Below are 19,651 nucleotides of genomic sequence, written 5' to 3'. Positions count from 1 at the left end.
TGAGAAAGCCCCAGTGGTCCACGACAAGGCCCCAAAGCTGAAAAGCTAATTTCCCTCCCAGCAGTCCTGAGTAGTCCTAGGCCCTCTTGCTGGTCACACCTCCTGTGTTCTAGAATAGCTTAGGCTAAGGGACCCTGCCCTTGACAAGGTGGAGACAGGATATGGGCCACCGGGTCACAGAGTAGAGGTTCAGCCGGGGCCCAGATGAGATGTAGAAGCAGGTGCCAAGGCAGGAGGAGAAACTCCGGGTGGAGCCTGCAGTGAACTGATGTGGAGTCACCCACCAGGGACCAAACTTTCCAGGAGCTCGGCACAGGGCCGAGAGCAGGGGCCGAGAGCAGGGGCCGAGAGCATTCTCTCTACAGGCACTATCTGGGTAACACTGGCTACACTTACACATACACACCCCCCTCCCCCATCCACCCCAAGCAAGGCCCACATTATTATTGTCATTGTCTAGAGCTCACTGCCCAAAGTCACTTGCCCAAGGGCGTGCATCCAGTAGGTGATGTCTGGCGATTTGAATCCAGTTCTACCTGACTCCATTTCTTGGAGATGTTCTCCTGCTTTTTCTCTTCCCTAGAGCCCTAGACAACTGTCCCGTGGACTGCTCAGCGACCTTCGTCCTTGTAACCTTGAGACAGAGTCATAGGCAAAGCAGCCCAGGCCCTCCCAGTCTCCCACAGAAAGGCCCTCCAGTGAGTTTTTATCAAGCGCCAAAGTGTGTTTTTATCAAGCGCCAAAGCCCAGCCTCCTCTTCTGATGGTAATTGCCACAGCTGCCTGCAGGTGTTTTTTTGTTTTTAAACCAAGACCTTATCACCAGTTCAGAGATTCAGAGATGACTGTTTTTCCCTCCCATCAGCCCCTGCTGCCAGGGGCTCCCCAGCGTTCCCAGAGCTGCAAGCTCCATGTGTACTGTCTGTGTGGGTGGGAAGGGCTGCTTCCTGCCCAGACCCCTTGCTCTCCTCTGTCCTCCTCCCACCCGCACTTTTGCCCTCCTTGCCCTCCCTGCCTAAAATGACCACCATGAAGTCTGATAACAGCTCAGGCTACCAAGATGGACTTCACCTTGGAAATGCCCAAGGTATTTCCAAGGGACTATGTGGTCTCTGCTTGAACACTTCTAGAGATGGGAAGATCACTACTTACCAGGGCTGAGCTAGTACCATCTGAATATCAAAAATGTCTTCCTTGAAATGAACCCAAACCTTCCATTTATCTCTTCCCTGTCATTCCTGGCCTCCCAGAATACATCCCTCTCCTCTACACAACAGCTGTTTGATGTCAACTTGCTTCCCCACCCCAACCCTCTAAGCCAGATATTACAGATGTTGACTACTCCCCAGGTTGACAAGGGCTCCCCTGTACATCGTCCGCACTTAATCAACCCTAACTCTCCAGCTGTTGTATATAATGCCGCTTCCAAATGCCCTCCCCATCCTCTTCACTCCCCTCTGCTTCAAGGTGGCCCTGTGGCACCCCAACCAGCGTAGGGTGTCGATTCTGTCACCTCCTCATCCAGGAACTCTGCATCAGAGGCACTTGAGCCTAGTGGTTAATAGCACGGGCCCTAAACCCAGACCAAGCCTGTGCTGAAAACTCACTCCCGTCACTTCCTAGCTGTGTCATCTTACACAGCTTGCTGAACCCCTCTGAGTCTTGGCTTCCTCCCTGGAAAATGAGGATAACAGCGGTGCCTGCTTCATAGGACTGTTGTAAAGCCCATCGCCTGCCACGCAGTGTTCTTATTTTCAACTGGATGTGTGTGGGTGGCAGGGAGAGGTGAGAATAAGAATCATTTGGGAAGTTTTCCAAATTTAGATATCGCTCATCCAAACTCTTACTCTCTCAAAGCAGGACTGTAACCATCCGCAGAGTGAGGGATGCTTTCGTACATGTCTGGGTCCCATCTGCCCCAAATATCCCACTCATGATCATCTACCAAATTAGAATCTCTGAGGGGAGGCGCAGATGGGGAGCTGCTCTATGTAAACGCTGTCTACAGTGACCTTTGTATCTCTGGAAGCCTGATATCCACCCTCTGAAGGTTCAGACGGGTCTCATTATGCGTGGAACACCCCCCTACCCCACAACACACACACACACGCACACACACACATCCCACAATATTGCTGTTAAAGCAAGGTTCTCCTGCTCCATATTTATACTGGACACATCTTTGCCATAATAATCCCGATTTAAACTACTTACCGAGGTGGGGGTGGGGAGCCTGTGCTGGGATTAAATAACCTTTTTGAAGTGCCTAATGCAGTGCTTGGCAAAGAACAAGTGCTGGGCAGATGTAAGCTTGCCGCCCCACCTAGGGTGTAAGCTCCCAGATGCAAGGGACCTTGCAACTCCTCGGAGAGCCTGGCACAAGGCTGTTCCCAGAGCTAGCTCCTAGGCCCTGTTTGCCAGCCCATTATCAAGTCTGAGGTGGCCTTGTTCTCTGAACTACTGACCCGGATCGCTTCTTTAGCTGAGGGCTTTGTGTACCTGGATCAGAATCTATAACATGCAAATGTGTTACCCGGAAGGGAGATCTATTAACAAAGTGTTTAGGGCCCATTAGGCAGCTGGGGCCTGACCTAATGGGACTGGGGCCAGGGCAACCTGCTGGGAGAGAAAAGTTCCGGGAAGGCAAGTCCGGATGAGGGAGTTCAGGACCCCCAGAGTGGAGACTTCTGACCAGAAGAGACAGATCCGAAAAGAAGCCAGAAGGGAAGAGCTGCAACCACCAGCTCCCTTCTGTGCCGGGGGCTGGTCGCCTCCCTGTACTTCTCTCGAGGTCCCCTCACCCCGCCCCACCCCCACCCCGCTGTCTTTTCCCAGACTTCGGTGAGCCGGTCGGGGCCGCCCAGCGCTGGGGTTAGGTGGCTGCCTTTGAAGGCTCTGCGGTTACAGTGCGAGCTCGGCTCGCTGCCGGGGCTGAGCAAACAGGAAGCCGGCACATCCTGCGCGGGCCCGGACGCGGCGTCGCGGCGCAAGCCGGGAAGGTTCTGCCAGCGGCTCCCTCCCTCGGGCACCTCTGGCCGCCCGAGCCCCAGGTGCCTGGATCCCGGCAGCCGCGTCCCCCACCCGGCGCCCCCGATCGCGCCCGCCACCAAAGGCCCAAAGGCCCGCCGGATCCCCCACGGCGCGGCGCAGCCTCGGCCGTTCCCGCGCGCGGGGCGGCAGGGGAGGGACTTTCAGGCTCCAAAGCGCAGGCCCGGGGCGGGGTGGGGGGGCGGGGGGAGCGAGCTGGTCGCGCTAAGCTTTTCGTGAGTCTACCTGGCAGGCTGAGTAGGACGGCGTCAAAGAAGTATGGTGTCAGCTTGGGGGAGAAGGACCTCGTCTTTCCTGAGCTCATCCCCACGGATGGATGGTGGAGGGCGTAGGGCAGGCTGGAGAGTAGCGGGGGGTGGAAGTCCCCAGAACGTCTTGGGAACAGCCTCGGATTTCACAAGTGTCCCAGAATGAAAGCCTTAAAAAGATGCACACCTTTTACCCGAGGATTCCCCTTCTGGAAGTCTATCCTAAGAAAAAATTAGTGGCTGTACACGAATATTTACTTTAAGGATGTACAATCAAGAGTAAAAATATGAAGCCAATGTAAGTTCATGTGTAGAGGCCTGGTGAAATAATCGTGGCGCAGTCATACCATGGGCTGCTCAGCGGCCGTTGCACATCAAGTCGTAGAACATTTCATAAAGCAGGAGAAAATCTTGATGCGGTGTTCAGTTTGACAAGCAGTTACCAATGCAGTGTGTGAAGTGGGACCTTAATTTTTAAAAATTTAAAAACAGCTGTATTTAGGTATCGTTTAACTACAATAAGCTGCACGTTTTAAAAGTATACGGTTTGTTGAGTTTTTACATATGAATACACCGATGAAACCATCACCACAACCAAGATTGTTAACTATCCATCACCCCCAAAAGTGTCCTTGTGCCCCTCCTGTTCTCTCCCTCCTCTCCCCATCCCCCCAAACCACTGCTATGCTTTCTGTGCAAATCATACTACAGAGAGAGAGAGAGAGAGAGAGAGAGAGGTTAAATGCTCAAAAACAGAAAATGATATTCATGCAAATAGCATGGAAGATACGGAGAATTTTTGATTTTTGTTTATCCTTGTTTTCTAAATTGTATATGATGCACATGAATTGCTTTTGTAATAAGTCATTAAGATTATTAAAATATCTGTCACAGATAACCCACAAAGCAAACATGCTAAACTTAGCACACAGACATTCGAGAAATGCCTGCTGAAACGGACATTTGCTGGTGGTGTGGAGTTGCTTGCAATTGCTTTTTTTTTTTTTTCACGATGATGGCTGTGGTGGTGATAAATATGAGTGGTGACGGCCAAAGGATGTTGACTCTAGGTGTGACTGCTCTGGTGAGGATGGCTGTAGGTGGGAATGACAGCTGCGGGATGATGGCGGAGGGGAGGTGGCTCCAGGAGTTGTTGTTGTAGGGGTGAGGGCATCACTGGGCATGACTGGCTATAGCGATAGTGTCTGTAAGGGTGATAGCTATGAGGATGATCGCTGTATGGGTGATAGTGGCAATGGTGAGGCAGATAGACACAGATGGCTGAGGGGTGTTGACTGTAGGGGCAGTTGTTTTAGCAGTGATGGCTGTAGTGGTGCTAATGGCAGTGGGGATGACCGTAGGGATGATAGCTGAAAGGTATTGGCTACAGGGATGTGGTGATGGCTCTAGGGGTGATGGCTGTAGTGATGATGGCTGTAGGGATGATGGCCACAGGGGTAAGAGTGTCGTGGGGGTGACTGGCTATAATGTCCGTAAGGGTAACAGCTGAGAGGCTGATGGCTGTGATGGTGATGGCGGCAGTGACGATGCCTGTAAGGGTGAAGGCTGTAGGGATGATTGTTCTAGCAACGATAGCTGTAGGTGTGCCGATGGCAGTGAAGATGACTTCAGAGCTGATGGCTGTAAGGTGATGGCTGTAGACAGGAGTGATGGCTACAGGGGTGATGGGAGAGGTAGTGATGGCAGTGATGACCTTGGTGATGCAAGATGACCGGCAACATTGGCCCAACACGCAGAGAGATGGTCCCACTTCCGGCTTCTGGATTCTGGTCGGTGAGATAAAGGGCTTGAGTAGGCCATGTAATGGCAGGTTGATTGGCCGAAGGACTGGCGATGATTGCCGTGAGGTGGCAGGGTAGGGACTTTTCTCTGCTTGTTCAACCCAGAAGCTGTCTGCTTCAGAATCTCTGGAGACTGAAGTTGGGACTTCCTTCCTCCCTAGGGGCCGGCAGGGGCTGCGATTGCTGTAAGAGCAGGTCACGTGACGGGGCTTCCTGTATGCCGCTGCCGCCGGGTGTCCATGGCCCGCACCCCCGAGCTGCCAGTGCAGCAGTCAGAGTGGCAGCCAGAGGCTCAGTCCATGCCGTGGCCCCTGGATGGTGCCGGTGAGGCTGGGCAGGAGGCTTCGGCATCTCGACACCTAGGAGAGCGGGCGCGGAGTCTCACCAGGCTAGAGGACCATGTTGCGCCGTAAGCCCTCCAACGCCAGTGAGAAGGAGCCCACTCAGAAGAAAAAGGTGAGGAGCGTCTTTGGGAACTCACTGCTTCCTTCCCTCTGCTCTCGCAACCCATCCTCTCCAGGACTCACAGAAGTGGGAAGAGCCAAAGGCCTTCTGTTGAGTCTGTAGGTGAGGGCCACTCTCCCAAGGGCACGGGACACGAGCCCAAAGGTTACTAGAGTAAAGAAATGCAGAAGAGACTTTCAAATTCTAGAGAAACGGAGGTACAGAATGCATTCTCAGAAGTCTAGAGTTGGAGGATTCAATCATACGATGGTAAGCTAGAGACTTAAAACTGAGGACGAGAAGCCTAGGCTAGAATTCGAGAATTATAAACTGTAATTCTCCAGTTGAATCCCAAGACTGTACTTAATTCTCTCTCCGCTACCGCAGTCCCACCACGGCTTCTGCCTGAGACCGCCTCTCACCCAGAGGGCTCCGCTGGGCTGCTCAGCCCGGAGCCATGATGCTCCCAGGGCCCCCGCCCTTCGGCCACAGCCCACTTGGTTCAGTTCTCTTGTAGCTCCCGTGGCCCACAGGAGAAGGGGCCCACTTGAAGATGGGGCCCAGAGTGATACCCAGATTCAGGGAAAGGGCCTTCAAACCTGCAATAGGAAAAAAAAAAAAACCAAAAAAACCTGCAATGGGATGTGGGGTGGGGGGGCATACAGGTTCTTCCCAGGCGGGGAGGAATTATTTGTGAAGAAAGAGAAATGAAGCTGCTGAGGTGAGGGGTAGGAGTGAAGGTTGAGGAGGAAAAAATTCCGTCGGAGTCGGGGGGGGGGGGGGAGGGGTGGATTTTAAAGGCCAGGAAGAAAAGCAGTTGCCACAGGCAACTGAGGGGCTCATCTTCCTGGAGTCTCGAGGCCAGACTAGAACATTCTTGAAGGCTCTGCCACATGTAGGTTTCTCTACCTGGATCTGAGGATTTCTAGACTTATTTCTTTGACTCAATTGTCGGATTCTCTCAGGCAATCAGCAAGTACATCCGGCACATCCAGCAGGGTCCTAGGACCATCCCAAAGCAGACCTGGACCAGGTCCAAGAGGCCAGGCACAGCCACAGGCCAAGGTCAGGGGCCTCCAGGCCCTCACTGGGCCCTGCCAGTTTCCCCTGGAGCCCAGCCCAGGTGTTCCGTGGGGGAGCCCCTTTGTCAGGGGAGCAGCTTCCAGGCAGAGACTGAAGCAGCTGAGAGGCTGAGCCTTGGGGCACTGGGGTGTGCATCCTGCCTCATCTCAGGTCCCTGGGTGGCTGCCATTTCCGGCTGTGCCCTCCCCACCCCAGCTGCTTCTCTACGGTTGCAGGGGAGGTGGGCAGGTGGGAAAGAGATTCATGATTCTTCACACAGGCTCTGTCACCCCTGTCCAAGCCCCGCACGCCGCCAGCCCCAGCTGACTTGCCATTGGCTGCCTCTCCTCAGTGAGTGGGTCCACTTCCCCTTGCTTTCCCGCTGATGGGGGTGGGAAGCAGAGACCGCCCTACACACGGCTGGGCCCCAAACCACAGGGGAGCTGAGCTGGAGAAAAGAGACTGAGAAAGAGCTGACACTTTGACACGGGCACCCTGTGCCGCCTCAGACGGAGGTACCCGGAGCCTCACGGAAGCCAGAAGTCCCGTCTTCTTTCCCCACTTCCATTATCCAGATTCTGTGTTTGATGACTGGGCCTCTCCCAGGAGAGTCAAGGCCATTGTGGCACTCTGAGGGCCATGTCCTCGAGGGCAGCGTCAACCAGGCAAACCCCACCTCACCCCTGCAGAGCCTGGGCCAGCCTCCAGAGCCACTCTCCAAGCCCCATCCCACGGAAGTGCCCTTAGAAAAGCCAACTTTCCAGAAGGTGGAGACAGCATCTTCCCCAAGCCCAGAGGCAGAGGCCCACCTTCAGCACTATGACTTGGGCAAGTCCCTTCCCCTCAGAGGCCAAGGTGACATGGCGGAGGGGAAAGCACAAAGGCAAGAGAGGCCTCCCTCTCCTGTCCCTCTCCTCCTTTCGGGCCTACCAAGTGCAGAACGTGCTGGGCAGGGGACAAGAAAGCACAGTTGGAATCCTACCTACCAGGTTCCAGCTATAGGACCTTGGACAGTTCACTGACCTTCCTTGGGCCTCAGTTTCCTCACTTCAGAAAAGGGGGATAGGTCTGATCTGCCCACCTCAGGAGGGTATGTGGATCGCCTGAAACAATATATGGGAATGTATTCTGTCACATGTGTACATGTGTACACGAGAGGGTGCATGCTACAGGCATGGGTGGAGGTGGGGAGCCCACTGCAGAAAACAAGCCTCGGTCTCAGCCCTGAAGTGGAGAAAATAAGACCTAATAGCTCACCAGGTTGCAGGAGCTGTGCTGTGCACTCCACCCATCTCTTAGCTTGTTGGCTCTTCAAGACAACCTTGTGAGGCAGGGGCAGGCATTGTCTTCATTTTATGCCCAAGGTGCAGAGAGGTGAGGTGACTTAACCAAGGTCACACAGCTAGTAAACTGCAGAGCAAGGATCTAAGCCAAGATTGGTCCGTGTCCAGAGTCTTAACCCCTCCTCCCTCTACTCTCTTGTCTCCCTACTGATCTCAAAAGCACCGGAAGATTCTGATGAGCATAAAAGACACAACCTGTGAGCAGGAGAGCTCTGCAGGGCAGGCCCAGGTGGCCATGGAATGAGTGACCTTCAAAACAGCAGAGCAGAGTCGAGAACAGGCCTTCCAGGATGGTGGGGTCGGGATGTGTCACCTATGGTGCATCATAAAAGATTGGGGAGACACCCCGCTTAGGGAGAGCAACACCCTTTGGCTGCCTTTTGGAGACTTTTGCCTCCATCCAGGTGTCTCTCTGCACTCTCTTTGATCTGTTGGAGTGTAGGCAGTGGACAGGGGTTTGTCCTGGGACCTACTTCCCCTAAGGATGGTCCTACCCCATCACACCCCTACTTTTCGCTACATCCCAGACCTCCTGCCGGGGGAAATGGAGAGGAATCAAGGCTTCCATTCGAGTGCTCGAGTGTCCCTCCTTGCAGTCTCTCCCTGCCCCTCTCTTCCCCAATCCCAGCACACTACTTCCCCCGGGCTCCCTTCGTACAGCACACCTCTGGCATCCCTGCCCCCCACCAGCATGCCTTTCATATTTCCAGTGGCTCCTTATTGCCCACAGGCTAACACCATGACTGGCAAGGGCCTTCTGTGGCCTTTTCTGCTCCACACCCCACCCCATGCACTGGCGTACCCACCACTCCATCACCACACTTGGAACATCCCTAACTCTCGCTCTTGACAAACCCTTCCCAGCTCCACGTGAAGAAATCCTGGCTCCCCTGCTACAGCCCAGCTCAAATGCTCCTCCTCCTCCTCCACAAAGCCCTCTGGAGCCCTTCTTCCTCCATATTCCCACCTGCTCTCCTGGTACCTTCTTCCGAATACCACCTACAGTCCCCATTGCCCTTAATCCACTTCTATACTAGGGGGTGACTTCGAGCGCTCTGAGCCCAGGAAGAAGCACAAGCTTCCAGAGTCACAGACATGGGTTCAAAGCCCTGCTCCCTCCACTGCCAGCTGTGTTACTCTGCCTAGGATGCTTCATTTCTCCGAGTCTTAGTGTCCTCAGTTGGGAAGTGCGGATGTAAGACAGGGCTGCAGTGAAGCTGAAGTGAGCGGACACACACAAAGTGCTGGGCAGGGCGCCGGACACAGGGGAGGTGCTTGACCCCTCATTACTGGTTTCCCACACATGTGAAGGCCTGTGCCCGGAGCCCAGAGGGCACTCGGTATAAGACTGGTACACTGAAGGAGCTGAAAGGGTAGCTGAGAGGCCGGGAAAGCCGTGCTTGCTTAGGAAGCAGGGGAAGAAGTTGCCAGTACGGGCGGGGTGAGGCTCTGAGGGGACAATCAAGGAGGCTTCCTGCAGGGGGCAGCGCCTTTGAAACTGGATTTGAAAAACCTTTTTATTGAAACATAATATCTGTACAAAGAAGTGCATAAATCATAAATGTAGCACTCAGTGGAGTTCCATAAAGTGAACATCCCCACGTACGCAGCACTTAGATCAAACAGAACACTTCCAACCCTCCCGAAGCTTCCCTCATGCCCCTGCCAGTCACAACCACTCTCCTGACTTCCAACAGTATGGATTAGCTTTGCCGGGGTTTTGAACTTTCTATACGAGGAAGCATATAGTACACTCTGGTGGCGGGTCCCTTCTGCCCAATGGTGTAGCTGTGAGAGTCACCGTATTGTTGGGGAGAGTTGCACGGAGCTCATTGCCATGTGCTTTTTCCACTTTTCCCTCATTCACGGATCCACTCTACAGCTGATGAGCTTTTGTTTCCACTTAAACTGGATTCTGAAGGACAGGAAGAACTGCAGTTGACAGAGAAGGGTGAAGTGTTCCAGGTGGGGAATGCGAGGGCTAAGAGCCTGGAGGTGGGGCGTTGGAAAAGCTAAGCCTCTCGAACATGCCTTGAGGGGCTGCTGTGTCACATGCTCACCCCTCTCATCCTCACAACAACCCATTGAGGCGGGTGTTCTAGTCTTCATGTCACTCATGAGGAAACGGAAGCCCAGAGAAGTTGAGGAATTCACCCAGCTTGACACAGCTGGTCCTTGGCAGAACCAAGATGTGAACTCTTGCTAGCGGACGTCAAGTAAAGAGACTGAGGTTTGGGGAGGTTAAATAACTTACCAAAGGTCACACATCCCAGAATTGATCTCAGCAACGTGTAATGCCAAAAAAGTAGTTCTTTCCAAGAGGCCCATATACTCACCTTAGACGTGAAAAAGGGGCCAACAGTGTACGATACTACTTCCCACCCAGGACCCCCAGGAAGGCCTCACCCCAAAGGAAGGCCAGACAGAAAATCCAAAATGGCTCAAGGGTTTCCACTCATACCTGTTGGCGGGGGGTGGCGGGCGGGGGTGGGGGGAGTGGGCAGTGTGGGTGCGCGTCACTTCAGGCTCACTGAAAGGCATTCGGGATGTTTGGGGCTGCTCCCGAGTTTAGAGGTGAGCAGGGCAAAAGGCTCCCCAGGGCAAACGGCCCTTATGCTTAGCCATCCAAAGAACTTGTCTAGTTCTTTCCATGTCTCTGGGCTGAGGAGTAGCTGGCCAGGCCCACATCCCAGCACCACTTCCATGGTTTTAGATTCTTTTCTCCCATTTTGAGCTAAAGCTGGGACAGAGAGGCCCTGACACAAGGTCCCAGGAGCCAAAAGCCGCCTTCCCAGCCACCACCCCTGCACCCCGACTGCAGTTTAATGACAGGAAAAGGAAAGAACTGCAGTTTTTTAGAGAGCAGCCTGGCGGTGAGTTTACTCTTCCTCATCAAAGCCCACTTCTGGCCCCACACCTGCTCTCCGGCTGGCTTTCCAGGCTCACTGGTCCCTGGGGCTTCAGGGGCGACTCTCAGCCTCCTGGTCTGCAGACCAGACATGGGGTTGGTGGAGGGGAGGCCATAATAGGCCCCATCGGCCTAAAATTAACACCCCAGCCTGCCCTTCTTGGGCCCAGGCCAGCCCGGTGCCCACCCTCTCTCTGTTCCCTCTTTTCCAGGCAATAAGAGGAGGAAGTTATCCAGGCAGCTGCATCCTAGCCATGTAAGAGGAGGAAATGAATGGAAGGTTGAGGAGAGAAGGGGAAAGCAAGGGAGAAAAAGAGGAAAGAAGAGTGGGCAGGGAAAATCAGGGAAGGACGATGGAGGAGATGCATGGGAAGAGCAGCGGTCACTCCACGGCCATGCTTCTCCCTCCTTGCATCCACTCAGCCCCCTTTTCCAGCCCCCCAGCATCGCATGGAAGAGGCTTTCTCCCTGAGGCTGCAGGTGCCTCACCCAGGAGGCCTTCATGGTGCTGGTGTCTGCTTGGCCTGACCACTGACCTAGTTTCCGGTCATCTAGCTTGCTGTGACCTCTAGGAAGGTGTGGCCGCTGCCCCGGGTGTCTGACTTGCTTTTGGTCAAGACCCACCAAGAGAACTGAAGTGTTCCACTGCAGTCGCCAAGAGCTGGGACCAGTTGTGTGTATGCCGGGGCCTGGGGGCAGGGGGGCAGGTGATACTGTCCCTGCCCTGGGGGATTGTCACTGGACCCCCTTTCGTAGGAAAGAGGATGTGAAACTTTCGGCTTTGTGTGGGTTTGGGGCTTCGGTTCCTCAAGCCCTTATCTCTGGTGTCTGCAGCCGACCCCGCTCTATCTGTCTGGCCATCTGTGAACCCTGGTTCCTGTCTGTATCTCTGGTCCTGACTGTTGATCTTGATTTGGGCTCAACCTCCACTTCTTGTGTCTAAAGGCAGCCCTCCTTACCTGGCCCCGGTTTCTCCTGCTATCTTGCCATGTGCATGCATGTACAGTTAAGACAGCTCATTTCCTGAAAACAGGCTTATCGGCACTGTTGACTGAAAAAAAATGCGTAACCTAAAAGTTGAGAATTATGGTTTATTCGGTGGACTTTCTGAGGCCCTCAAGCCCGGGAGGCAGCCTCTCAGTTGGCTCTGAGAGACTGCTCCCAAGAGGTAAGGGAGGAGCCAGGATAAATAGGAGTTTGGCAACAAAGACCAGGTAGTGGGAACATCAAAAGATTACTGTTAAAAGGAAACCAGACATCCCAAGTTGTTGAATTTAGCACTTTTCTGTGTATGGGAAGATGCAAGAGTCAGGGCTTATTGAAATCACTCCTATGCAAAGATAAGGGCCAGTACCCCATTCTTTCCCATCCTGTGTCCCTTCAGGGTGCACCGTTGAGGGTGGCTGCAGTGGCTGAGGGCCTGGCAGCGGCAGCCTGTTTGTCTCCTTCCTGAGTTCCTCCAGGGCTCACCATTGGGGCAGCAGTAGTGGCTGATGACTTGATGGCCACAGCATCCTTTGTTTGCTGATACGGCCAGCACAACAATAGGTCACACCTAAAAATCCAAACACTGGCACAAGTCTAGAGTAGCTTTTAACTTTAGCCGCTAGTGCGGCTAAAGACAGACAAAATGGCAGCTTTCTTTTACCATATTAGACCCAATCGTTTGTGTCCCAAATCTGTGGGCACCTTCTCTGAATCAGTCTCCACTGTGGCTTTCCAGAACACGTAATGGCAGGTCTCACTGGCCCCTGGGGGGATTGCCTTCCTCTTCTTGGGCTGGAGGCCCCAATGTGTTTGCCCTCGATCACTGTCACAGGAAACCATGCCTGGGGAAGACAGAGCCTGGAGGCTGGGCTACAAGGTCTGGGAGGGTTTGCTCTGTTATATAAATAAAGGTGATGCTATTGTACGTGCTGAGATATGTCTCCAGTAGGAGACATGCGTTTACTCGGACTCTGGATTTAGTCTTTCACTTCAGGGTTCTGGGGACCAGACTTCAGGTGCTGGTGGAAATCTGCGCTTAGTCTGAGGCCTGACTGGGGGCTGAGGCTCCTGAGGTGAGGAGCTTGCTCTGTGGCCTGCTTGAGGGGCGGCTCACAGGTAAAGAACAGGATGAAGCCAGGTAGCCGGAAGGACATCTTGTAGCTTCACCTCCTCAGCCCTGGGCCCTCACGGCCCCCATGGCCCTGTCCAGCCCTGCGATGCGTGCAGTGTGCTGGGCGCGGGAACAGCTTTTTGCTTCTGACTCGGCCACCATTTTTTAGCACCACTGATGGCAACACCTCTGCTTCTTCCAGCTCTCGCTTCAGCGCTCCAGCAGCTTCAAAGATTTTGCCAAATCCAAACCCAGCTCCCCTGTGGTGAGCGAGAAGGAATTTAATCTGGATGACAACGTGAGTTTCAGAGCCTCCTTGGGGGACCTGGCTGCCGGCCCTAGGGGGTGGGGAACGGCGGGGAGGGAGGAGGAGGGGAAAGAGGGTTTTAGGATTGTTGAGGCGAAGTCTTTTTAAATACAATGGGCCCACCTTTCTCACCCACCAAAATTCTGGGCCCTAAAACCTCACCTGCATTCTTTTCGATTGCAAATTATTTGCCAATTTAAATACAAATGAATAGGGCTGAGGACGAGTCAGGGGCTAAAAGGGAAGGGGATGGGGAGCTCTCCTTCCCACCCCTCCAGCATCTTCCGGGACCCAAAAGCCTCCTTCTGCTCCCAAGTCCTGGACCCAGACATGGTCACCAGGGCCTCTGGACCGCCACATTTATTGTCACAGATTCCAGAAGATGACTCAGGTGATCCGGCCCCAGAGGATGCTGGGAAGAGCAGCAAAAAGCTGGGGAAGAAGTGGAGGGCCGTGATTTCCCGAACCATGAACAGGAAGATGGGCAAGAAGATGGTGAAGGCCCTGTCGGAGGAGATGGTGAGGTCTGGGACCCAGGGGAGGGGTGACAGGGAGGACAGGCACCCCTCTGGTAGGGTATGAGCATGGCCCCGTGACGGCCGCGCTCAGGTACAATGCCTGGCCCCATACAAGCAGGAAGGTCGCCTTGGGAAGAGAGCTTCCTCAGCCATGAACACAGCAGAAAGGCATGGTCCCGAGGGTGAGGAGTGGGGTCTGAGGAGGGATGAAGGTCTGGGTAACAGAAGCTTCCTGGACGGGCAGGTCTCAGGAGATGAGATCGCAAAGGGCAAATTCATCCACTGCATAGTTTTGCGTGGAACTAGACCCTGGGATTGGGAAGGCTTGATTCAAAGAGGCCCCATGAAAGAAAATCAAGAAGGCTGGCCTTGGCCCAGGGAGGGAGGGAGGGCAGGACAGACAGCTGTGGGGCAGGCACATCCAAGTAGCTAAAGTCCCACAGTGAGTCTGGTATGCCCCAGGCTCTTGGAGGAGGCGCCCCGGCAGCGGTGTGCTAAGCGGCTCATGGCAGCTTGGGACAGCAGCTGGCCAAATGTTCAGGAATTTCATGAGCCAGGTGTGAGACACAACCGTTGTTGAAAATTAACTTCTACCCACTTAGACTTAAATCCATTATTTTAAAAGTAAAAAGACTAAAGTCAGTCTTCAAAGCTCATTTCCTAATTCTTGTACTGCGTTTCACTGTTCTCTGTGCCCTTGAGGTTTCTGGCATCTACAGTCTGGGGGGTGCAAGTAGCTGATGATGATGCTTGTTCAGTGACGCCACCGGGGTAGTTCTCTGTTGGCCACCGTGGGGAGTATTTACAACACGGGAACTGGCAACTCCTACACATCAGGGCTTTTATTCCCACCCAGTCATTTGTGGAAGAGTTAACCACGGCACTGAGATGTGCGAAGGCCCAGGAGCTCTAGACTCAGGCCGACTGGGCTGTGGGCTCCTGCATGGCCTTGGGACCGTTCCTTCATTACTTATCATCTGTAAACTTGGGACAATCGAGCACATAGCCTCGGGTGAGGAGTAAATGACATCCTCCGTCTGGCGCATAGGAGCACAGTCAAAAGCAGGGACTCTCCAGCGCTGTGGTCTGCCTGGCCATGCCCTAGTAACAGCTCTGAGTCCCACCTCTGGCACGCGGCCTTTTCTGTGTGTGCGTTGGCACTTCACGTTGACAAAGCACATTCACATGGCACCCAAGTGGAGCCTCATTCCATGACGTGAGCAGGGCAAGGACTGTCAGTCCCACTTCACGGAAGAGGAAACCGGGGCCCAGAGGGGGCCATGCAGCCTGCAAGAGACAGAGCTGGGGCACCAGCCAGGCCCCAGTTCTCCCTGGAGTCCAAGTCCATTTCCTCTGCACCCAGGGCTGCCCCATGTGCACCTTGGCCGAGGCTGCTCAGGGCTTCTTGCTTCTCTTCCCCTCCAGGGAGATACTCTGGAGGAGGGCTCAGCCTCCCCGACCTCTCCAGACTGCAGCCTTGACAGCCCCGGCCCTGAGAAGATGGCGCTGGCCATTTCTGGGCAGGAGGAGCAGGAGCTCCCAGCCCTCAGCCGCCAGGCATCCACAGGTGAATGGGGAGAAAAGGACGGGGTTAAGGCCAGACAGGAGGGGGTGGTAAGAGCAATGAATCTTTACTGTTAGCCTGCTGGGACCTTTCTCAGCCCTCTGCATGTTAAATCTCCACAACAATCTCGTGGGGCCGGTACCATTATTATCCCTACATTATTGATGTGAAAACTGAGGCTCAGGGAGGTTAAGGGACTTGCCCAAGGTAATCCAGTCTTGTACTTAGTTCTGCCCTAGAGGAGCCTCCACTTGCTGGAAGGGCCTAAAGGCAGAGGAAGAGCCCCATTGCCCTCTTGGACCTGCCCTCCCCCACCTTCCAAGGGGAGCTAGAGGCTACGGCTCCCTGGGCCTCTGACATCCCGGGCTGGGGGTGGGGGTATAGGGTCTCCAGCTGTGAAGACTCAGCCTCATGGACACCAGCCCTTGGTTTTCTGGGCTCAGGGAGCCACTTGGCATCTTCTAGATGTCCGTGGGGCTGGTCAGGAGCTTCCAGCAGTCCTGCTTGGATGAGGGGCTACAGGCTCTGGGCTGCAGACCTACAGAGGCACTGCCTTTCTCTCCTTTCGGATTAGTTCCAAGTTCTCTGCTCTTTCTCTGGCTCCAAAGACACCTCCCTATCCCCACTGAAAGCCACTTAGGCCCTCATCCTGCCCTTCCCAGAGAGTAAGAGTCTGTGTGAGTTTCCATGTGATGTTGTAACTCAACACAGAGTCTTATTAAGCAGAGAAAGTAAAATATTGATGCATGGTGTGGCTTCCTGGGTGGAAGGTGGCTTCCAGGAGCACTGGAGCGGGAGTCAGGAAGCCTGGAGTCTAACGAACCCAGTGCTGCCAATTATAAGGTGAGAGGCCTTGGGCAGGTCACTTGGCCGGTCTGGCTTCAGTTTTCCTCATCTGTTCATTGGGGTGTTGGCCCAGTTGGTCTCTAGAGACCCTCCCAATTTGCCCAGTCTTTGATCTGTGAGCAATTCCTCCTTCTATGGTCAACTATTTTCATGCCTGGGGCCCCAGAAGGGAAGCTCTGCTCCTTCAGGGTAGTGGAGGGGTTGGGTCAGAATCCCTTCTGCAGTGTGAGACTTGCTAGAGCTCAGCTTTCTTCCCCAGCACAGATCCTTGGGATTTCTAGCCAGACCCCGTGGAAGGTACCTGCTGGGCACTGCCCCAGTGTCCAGAGACAAAGGTGACCTTCCTCTCTGCCCCATTTCCTGCAGGCAGTGAGCTCTGCAGCCCCAGCCCAGGCTCTGGAAGCTTCGGGGAGGAACCACCTGCCCCCCAGTACACAGGGCCCTTCTGTGGCCGGGCACGAGTCCACACCGATTTCACTCCCAGCCCCTATGACCACGACTCACTGAAGCTGCAGGTAAGGTTGGCATCCAGGCTCCGGCTGAGCCTGGCAGGCTGTACCCACACAGGAGGCTGGACTGAGCCAAGGTAGGATGGTGTCAGCGAGAGGCCAAGGGACCACCTCGCCCGTGCTCCATTCTGCTCTCCTCTCCTCCCACAGAAAGGAGATGTGATCCAGATCATTGAAAAGCCGCCTGTGGGCACCTGGCTGGGCCTGCTCAATGGCAGGCTGGGCTCTTTCAAGTTCATCTACGTGGATGTGCTGCCCGAGGAGGCTGTGGGGCCTGCCCGCCCCAGCCGCCGACAGAGCAAGGGCAAGAGGCCAAAGCCCAAGACTCTGCATGAGCTGCTGGAGCGCATCGGCCTTGAGGTTTGAGCTGGGATCTGCGCTAGTGTCTAGGAGCAAGGGATAGGGGCCAGGGCAAGTCAGCTATTTGGGGAGAGACAGGTCCTAGGTGGGGGTGGCTTGTAAGCAGCCGCGCCGGTGGCCTGCTTCTGCCCACAGGAGCACACGTCCACCCTGCTACTCAATGGCTACCAGACGCTGGAGGACTTCAAAGAGCTGCGGGAAACGCACCTCAACGAGCTGAATATCATGGACCCGCAGCACCGGGCCAAGCTGCTCACGGCCGCCGAGCTGCTGCTGGACTACGACAGTGAGTGGGCTTAGGGGCAGGGGAGGGGGCCTGAGCGCTGGTGTTGGGCGTGTTGGGCGGGGAGGCCTGCCCTGGTCCTGCCCGGGTCCTGCCCCGGTCCTGCCCCGGCGCCCTTCTGCAGTGGGCAGGCACTTTCCACACTTAAATTCCAGTCTCAGGTAGGGCTTATGAGGAGAAGCGGTTTTGGGAATGATCAGGTTCAACTCCCTTTGGGATCAAATGGGAGACTTAGGGCCAGAGAAGATAAGGCATGGCCTCGAGGCCTCAACATGGGGTAATGGCAGAGCCAGGATTCCAGAGCAGGTTTCCTGGCTACTGGCTCAATGCTGAAGAAGTTTGAGCTCCTGGGCTGGAGAGCTGGCCTGGAAACCATTCCTACCTGCTTCTAAGCCACAAGGGCCAAGAAAGGGCAGGGGTCGTGGTGGGCATCCAGAGGGAGAGATGACCTCCAGTGAGTTTCCCAGGGTCCCTCCACCCAAGCAGGGTCCCCGGGGTTTCTGAAGCCCCCTCCCAGCTAAAGCCCAAGCCCCCCACATTCCTTTTCCTCCCTGGCCCCTGGCAGCTGGCAGCGAGGAGGCAGAAGAGGGTGCCGAGAGCAGCCAGGAGCCAGTGGCGCACACAGTGGCGGAGCCAAAGGTGGACATCCCTCGTGACTCGGGCTGCTTCGAGGGCTCAGAGAGTGGGCGCGATGAGGCAGAGCTGGCAGGCGCTGAGGAGCAGCTTCATGGCCTCTCCCTGGCCGGGGCACCCTGAGGCAGCAGCGCAGGCTGAGGCTGGGCCCGAGCAGCCAAGCCTGAGGGGATGGACCCGGCTTCCTGCGGTGGCCCCAGGCCAGAGGACTGGCACCGAGCCTGGCCCCGCTCCCCCAGGGGTGTCTAGGGCAGCAGAGCCCGGCCAGGCCCTACAGGCATGGCTGGAGTGCACAACAAGCAGCTGAAGCTGGGCCGCCCCTCCACCAGCTGCTGACAGCGCAGGCCTTCCAGCTGCAGCCGAAGCAAGGGGGGCACTGAAGGGCCACTGGGCCCATGTTCCTCACCACCAAGGCCTCCAAACCCTCCTCGCCTCCACACCACCTTCCCCTGTCGCGCTGCTCCTGGAAAGGGGGCCGAGTCAGTGGTTCAGGTCGATCTCAACAGCCTACGGAAGCTGGTCATTGAAAAGGACTCTAGTTGATCACAAGTGAATCTAGATTCTCTAAACAAGGTTTGAAGAAAGCCACATGTACATGTATCTTTCCTACTTTCCTTCACCTTAATTTTCTTATAGGTTTAGCCACTAAATCAGTGTGCCACTTGAAAGAGTGCCTTCCTCAGTCTGGGTCTAGGACGGGTCAGGATGAGAATGGATAGTTGCTGAGGGCCTTGCCAATGCTGACATTCTGTGATCTTAAATGTCTGCTGTCCCATTACCTGTGGCCCAGGACACGAGTGGGGTTTACTGAGGGGGCTGGAGGGGTCTTGGGCTCCCAAATGAAACCGTTCCTCCTGCTCATCCATTCCATACCTCCCCACATAACTCAAGCCAAGCTGCAACTCCCCCAGCTTAAAACAATGCCCACATCTCAGACAATGAGTGCCCTCCCCTTCCACTCCCAGCTCCTTAAATGACACTTCCCCCAAGGCCGATGGCAGGTGGCCAGACCTGGCTTCCAAGAACAGACCAGCCCCTCAGAAGCGAGATGCAGGTCCAGGCCCAGACTTGGCCTCTCATGTGGGTCCTTACAAGCAAAGAAAGAACAGAGCTTGACACTGGGGAGTCCACTACTCCACCTTTACTCTGCTAAAGGTTTTGATGTACCTTGAACTCCATAAGGGGAGGGAGAGTATCTGTGGGTCAAGTATCTTGGTACTTGACCCCGGTACCAAGTCTATGCCCAGAATTCCCGGGGTAACCCTTTCCTGGGGCCCAGCTGGCCTGAGGGCAAACAGTGCCCACCATGTTTTGGACTATGCATAGTGGACACACTTTTGGACCCAGTATCAGGAACTCTGGTAGAAGCCATCTTGGGGAAACGGTTTGGGTGTAAATAAGAGTGGGGTGGAGGGAGATGGGTTGATAGCAATAAACAGGTAGAATTAAATTACCGTGTCTGGTTATCTTTCCTATGGAGACAGAGTTGGGGGGGTGGTGTGGAACAGACCAGTCTCCTTCAAAGCTGGACTCAGCAAAATGTCCTCCACTGTCAGGGCCGTCTGTCCCTTCTGCAAAGATGCTCAGTGTCCCTGACCCTGCTAACCACTAACCAACCCTCAGAGCTCAGGCTCCCATGGCCACTGGCCTTGCTGGGGTCTGAGAGTGGGGGTTAGCTA

At 54.9% G+C, this 19,651-nt stretch overlaps 1 protein-coding gene across 1 annotated transcript; it reads left to right on the top strand.

The window, feature by feature from the left end:
• The first annotated feature begins 5,382 nt into the window (after positions 1 to 5,382).
• SASH3 (SAM and SH3 domain containing 3) lies at positions 5,383 to 19,409 on the top strand. Its single transcript, XM_057718523.1, has 8 exons — positions 5,383 to 5,553; positions 13,155 to 13,250; positions 13,632 to 13,778; positions 15,203 to 15,344; positions 16,554 to 16,702; positions 16,847 to 17,056; positions 17,192 to 17,342; positions 17,905 to 19,409. Exons 1-8 carry the CDS (start codon positions 5,497 to 5,499, stop codon positions 18,093 to 18,095), a joined length of 1,143 nt encoding a protein of 380 aa, XP_057574506.1. The 5' UTR covers positions 5,383 to 5,496; the 3' UTR covers positions 18,096 to 19,409.
• The last annotated feature ends 242 nt before the right edge of the window (positions 19,410 to 19,651 follow it).

This window comes from Hippopotamus amphibius, chromosome X (assembly GCF_030028045.1).
Source record: "Hippopotamus amphibius kiboko isolate mHipAmp2 chromosome X, mHipAmp2.hap2, whole genome shotgun sequence".
Lineage (NCBI taxonomy): Eukaryota > Metazoa > Chordata > Mammalia > Artiodactyla > Hippopotamidae > Hippopotamus > Hippopotamus amphibius.
This window is presented reverse-complemented; position numbering and strand designations above follow the sequence as displayed.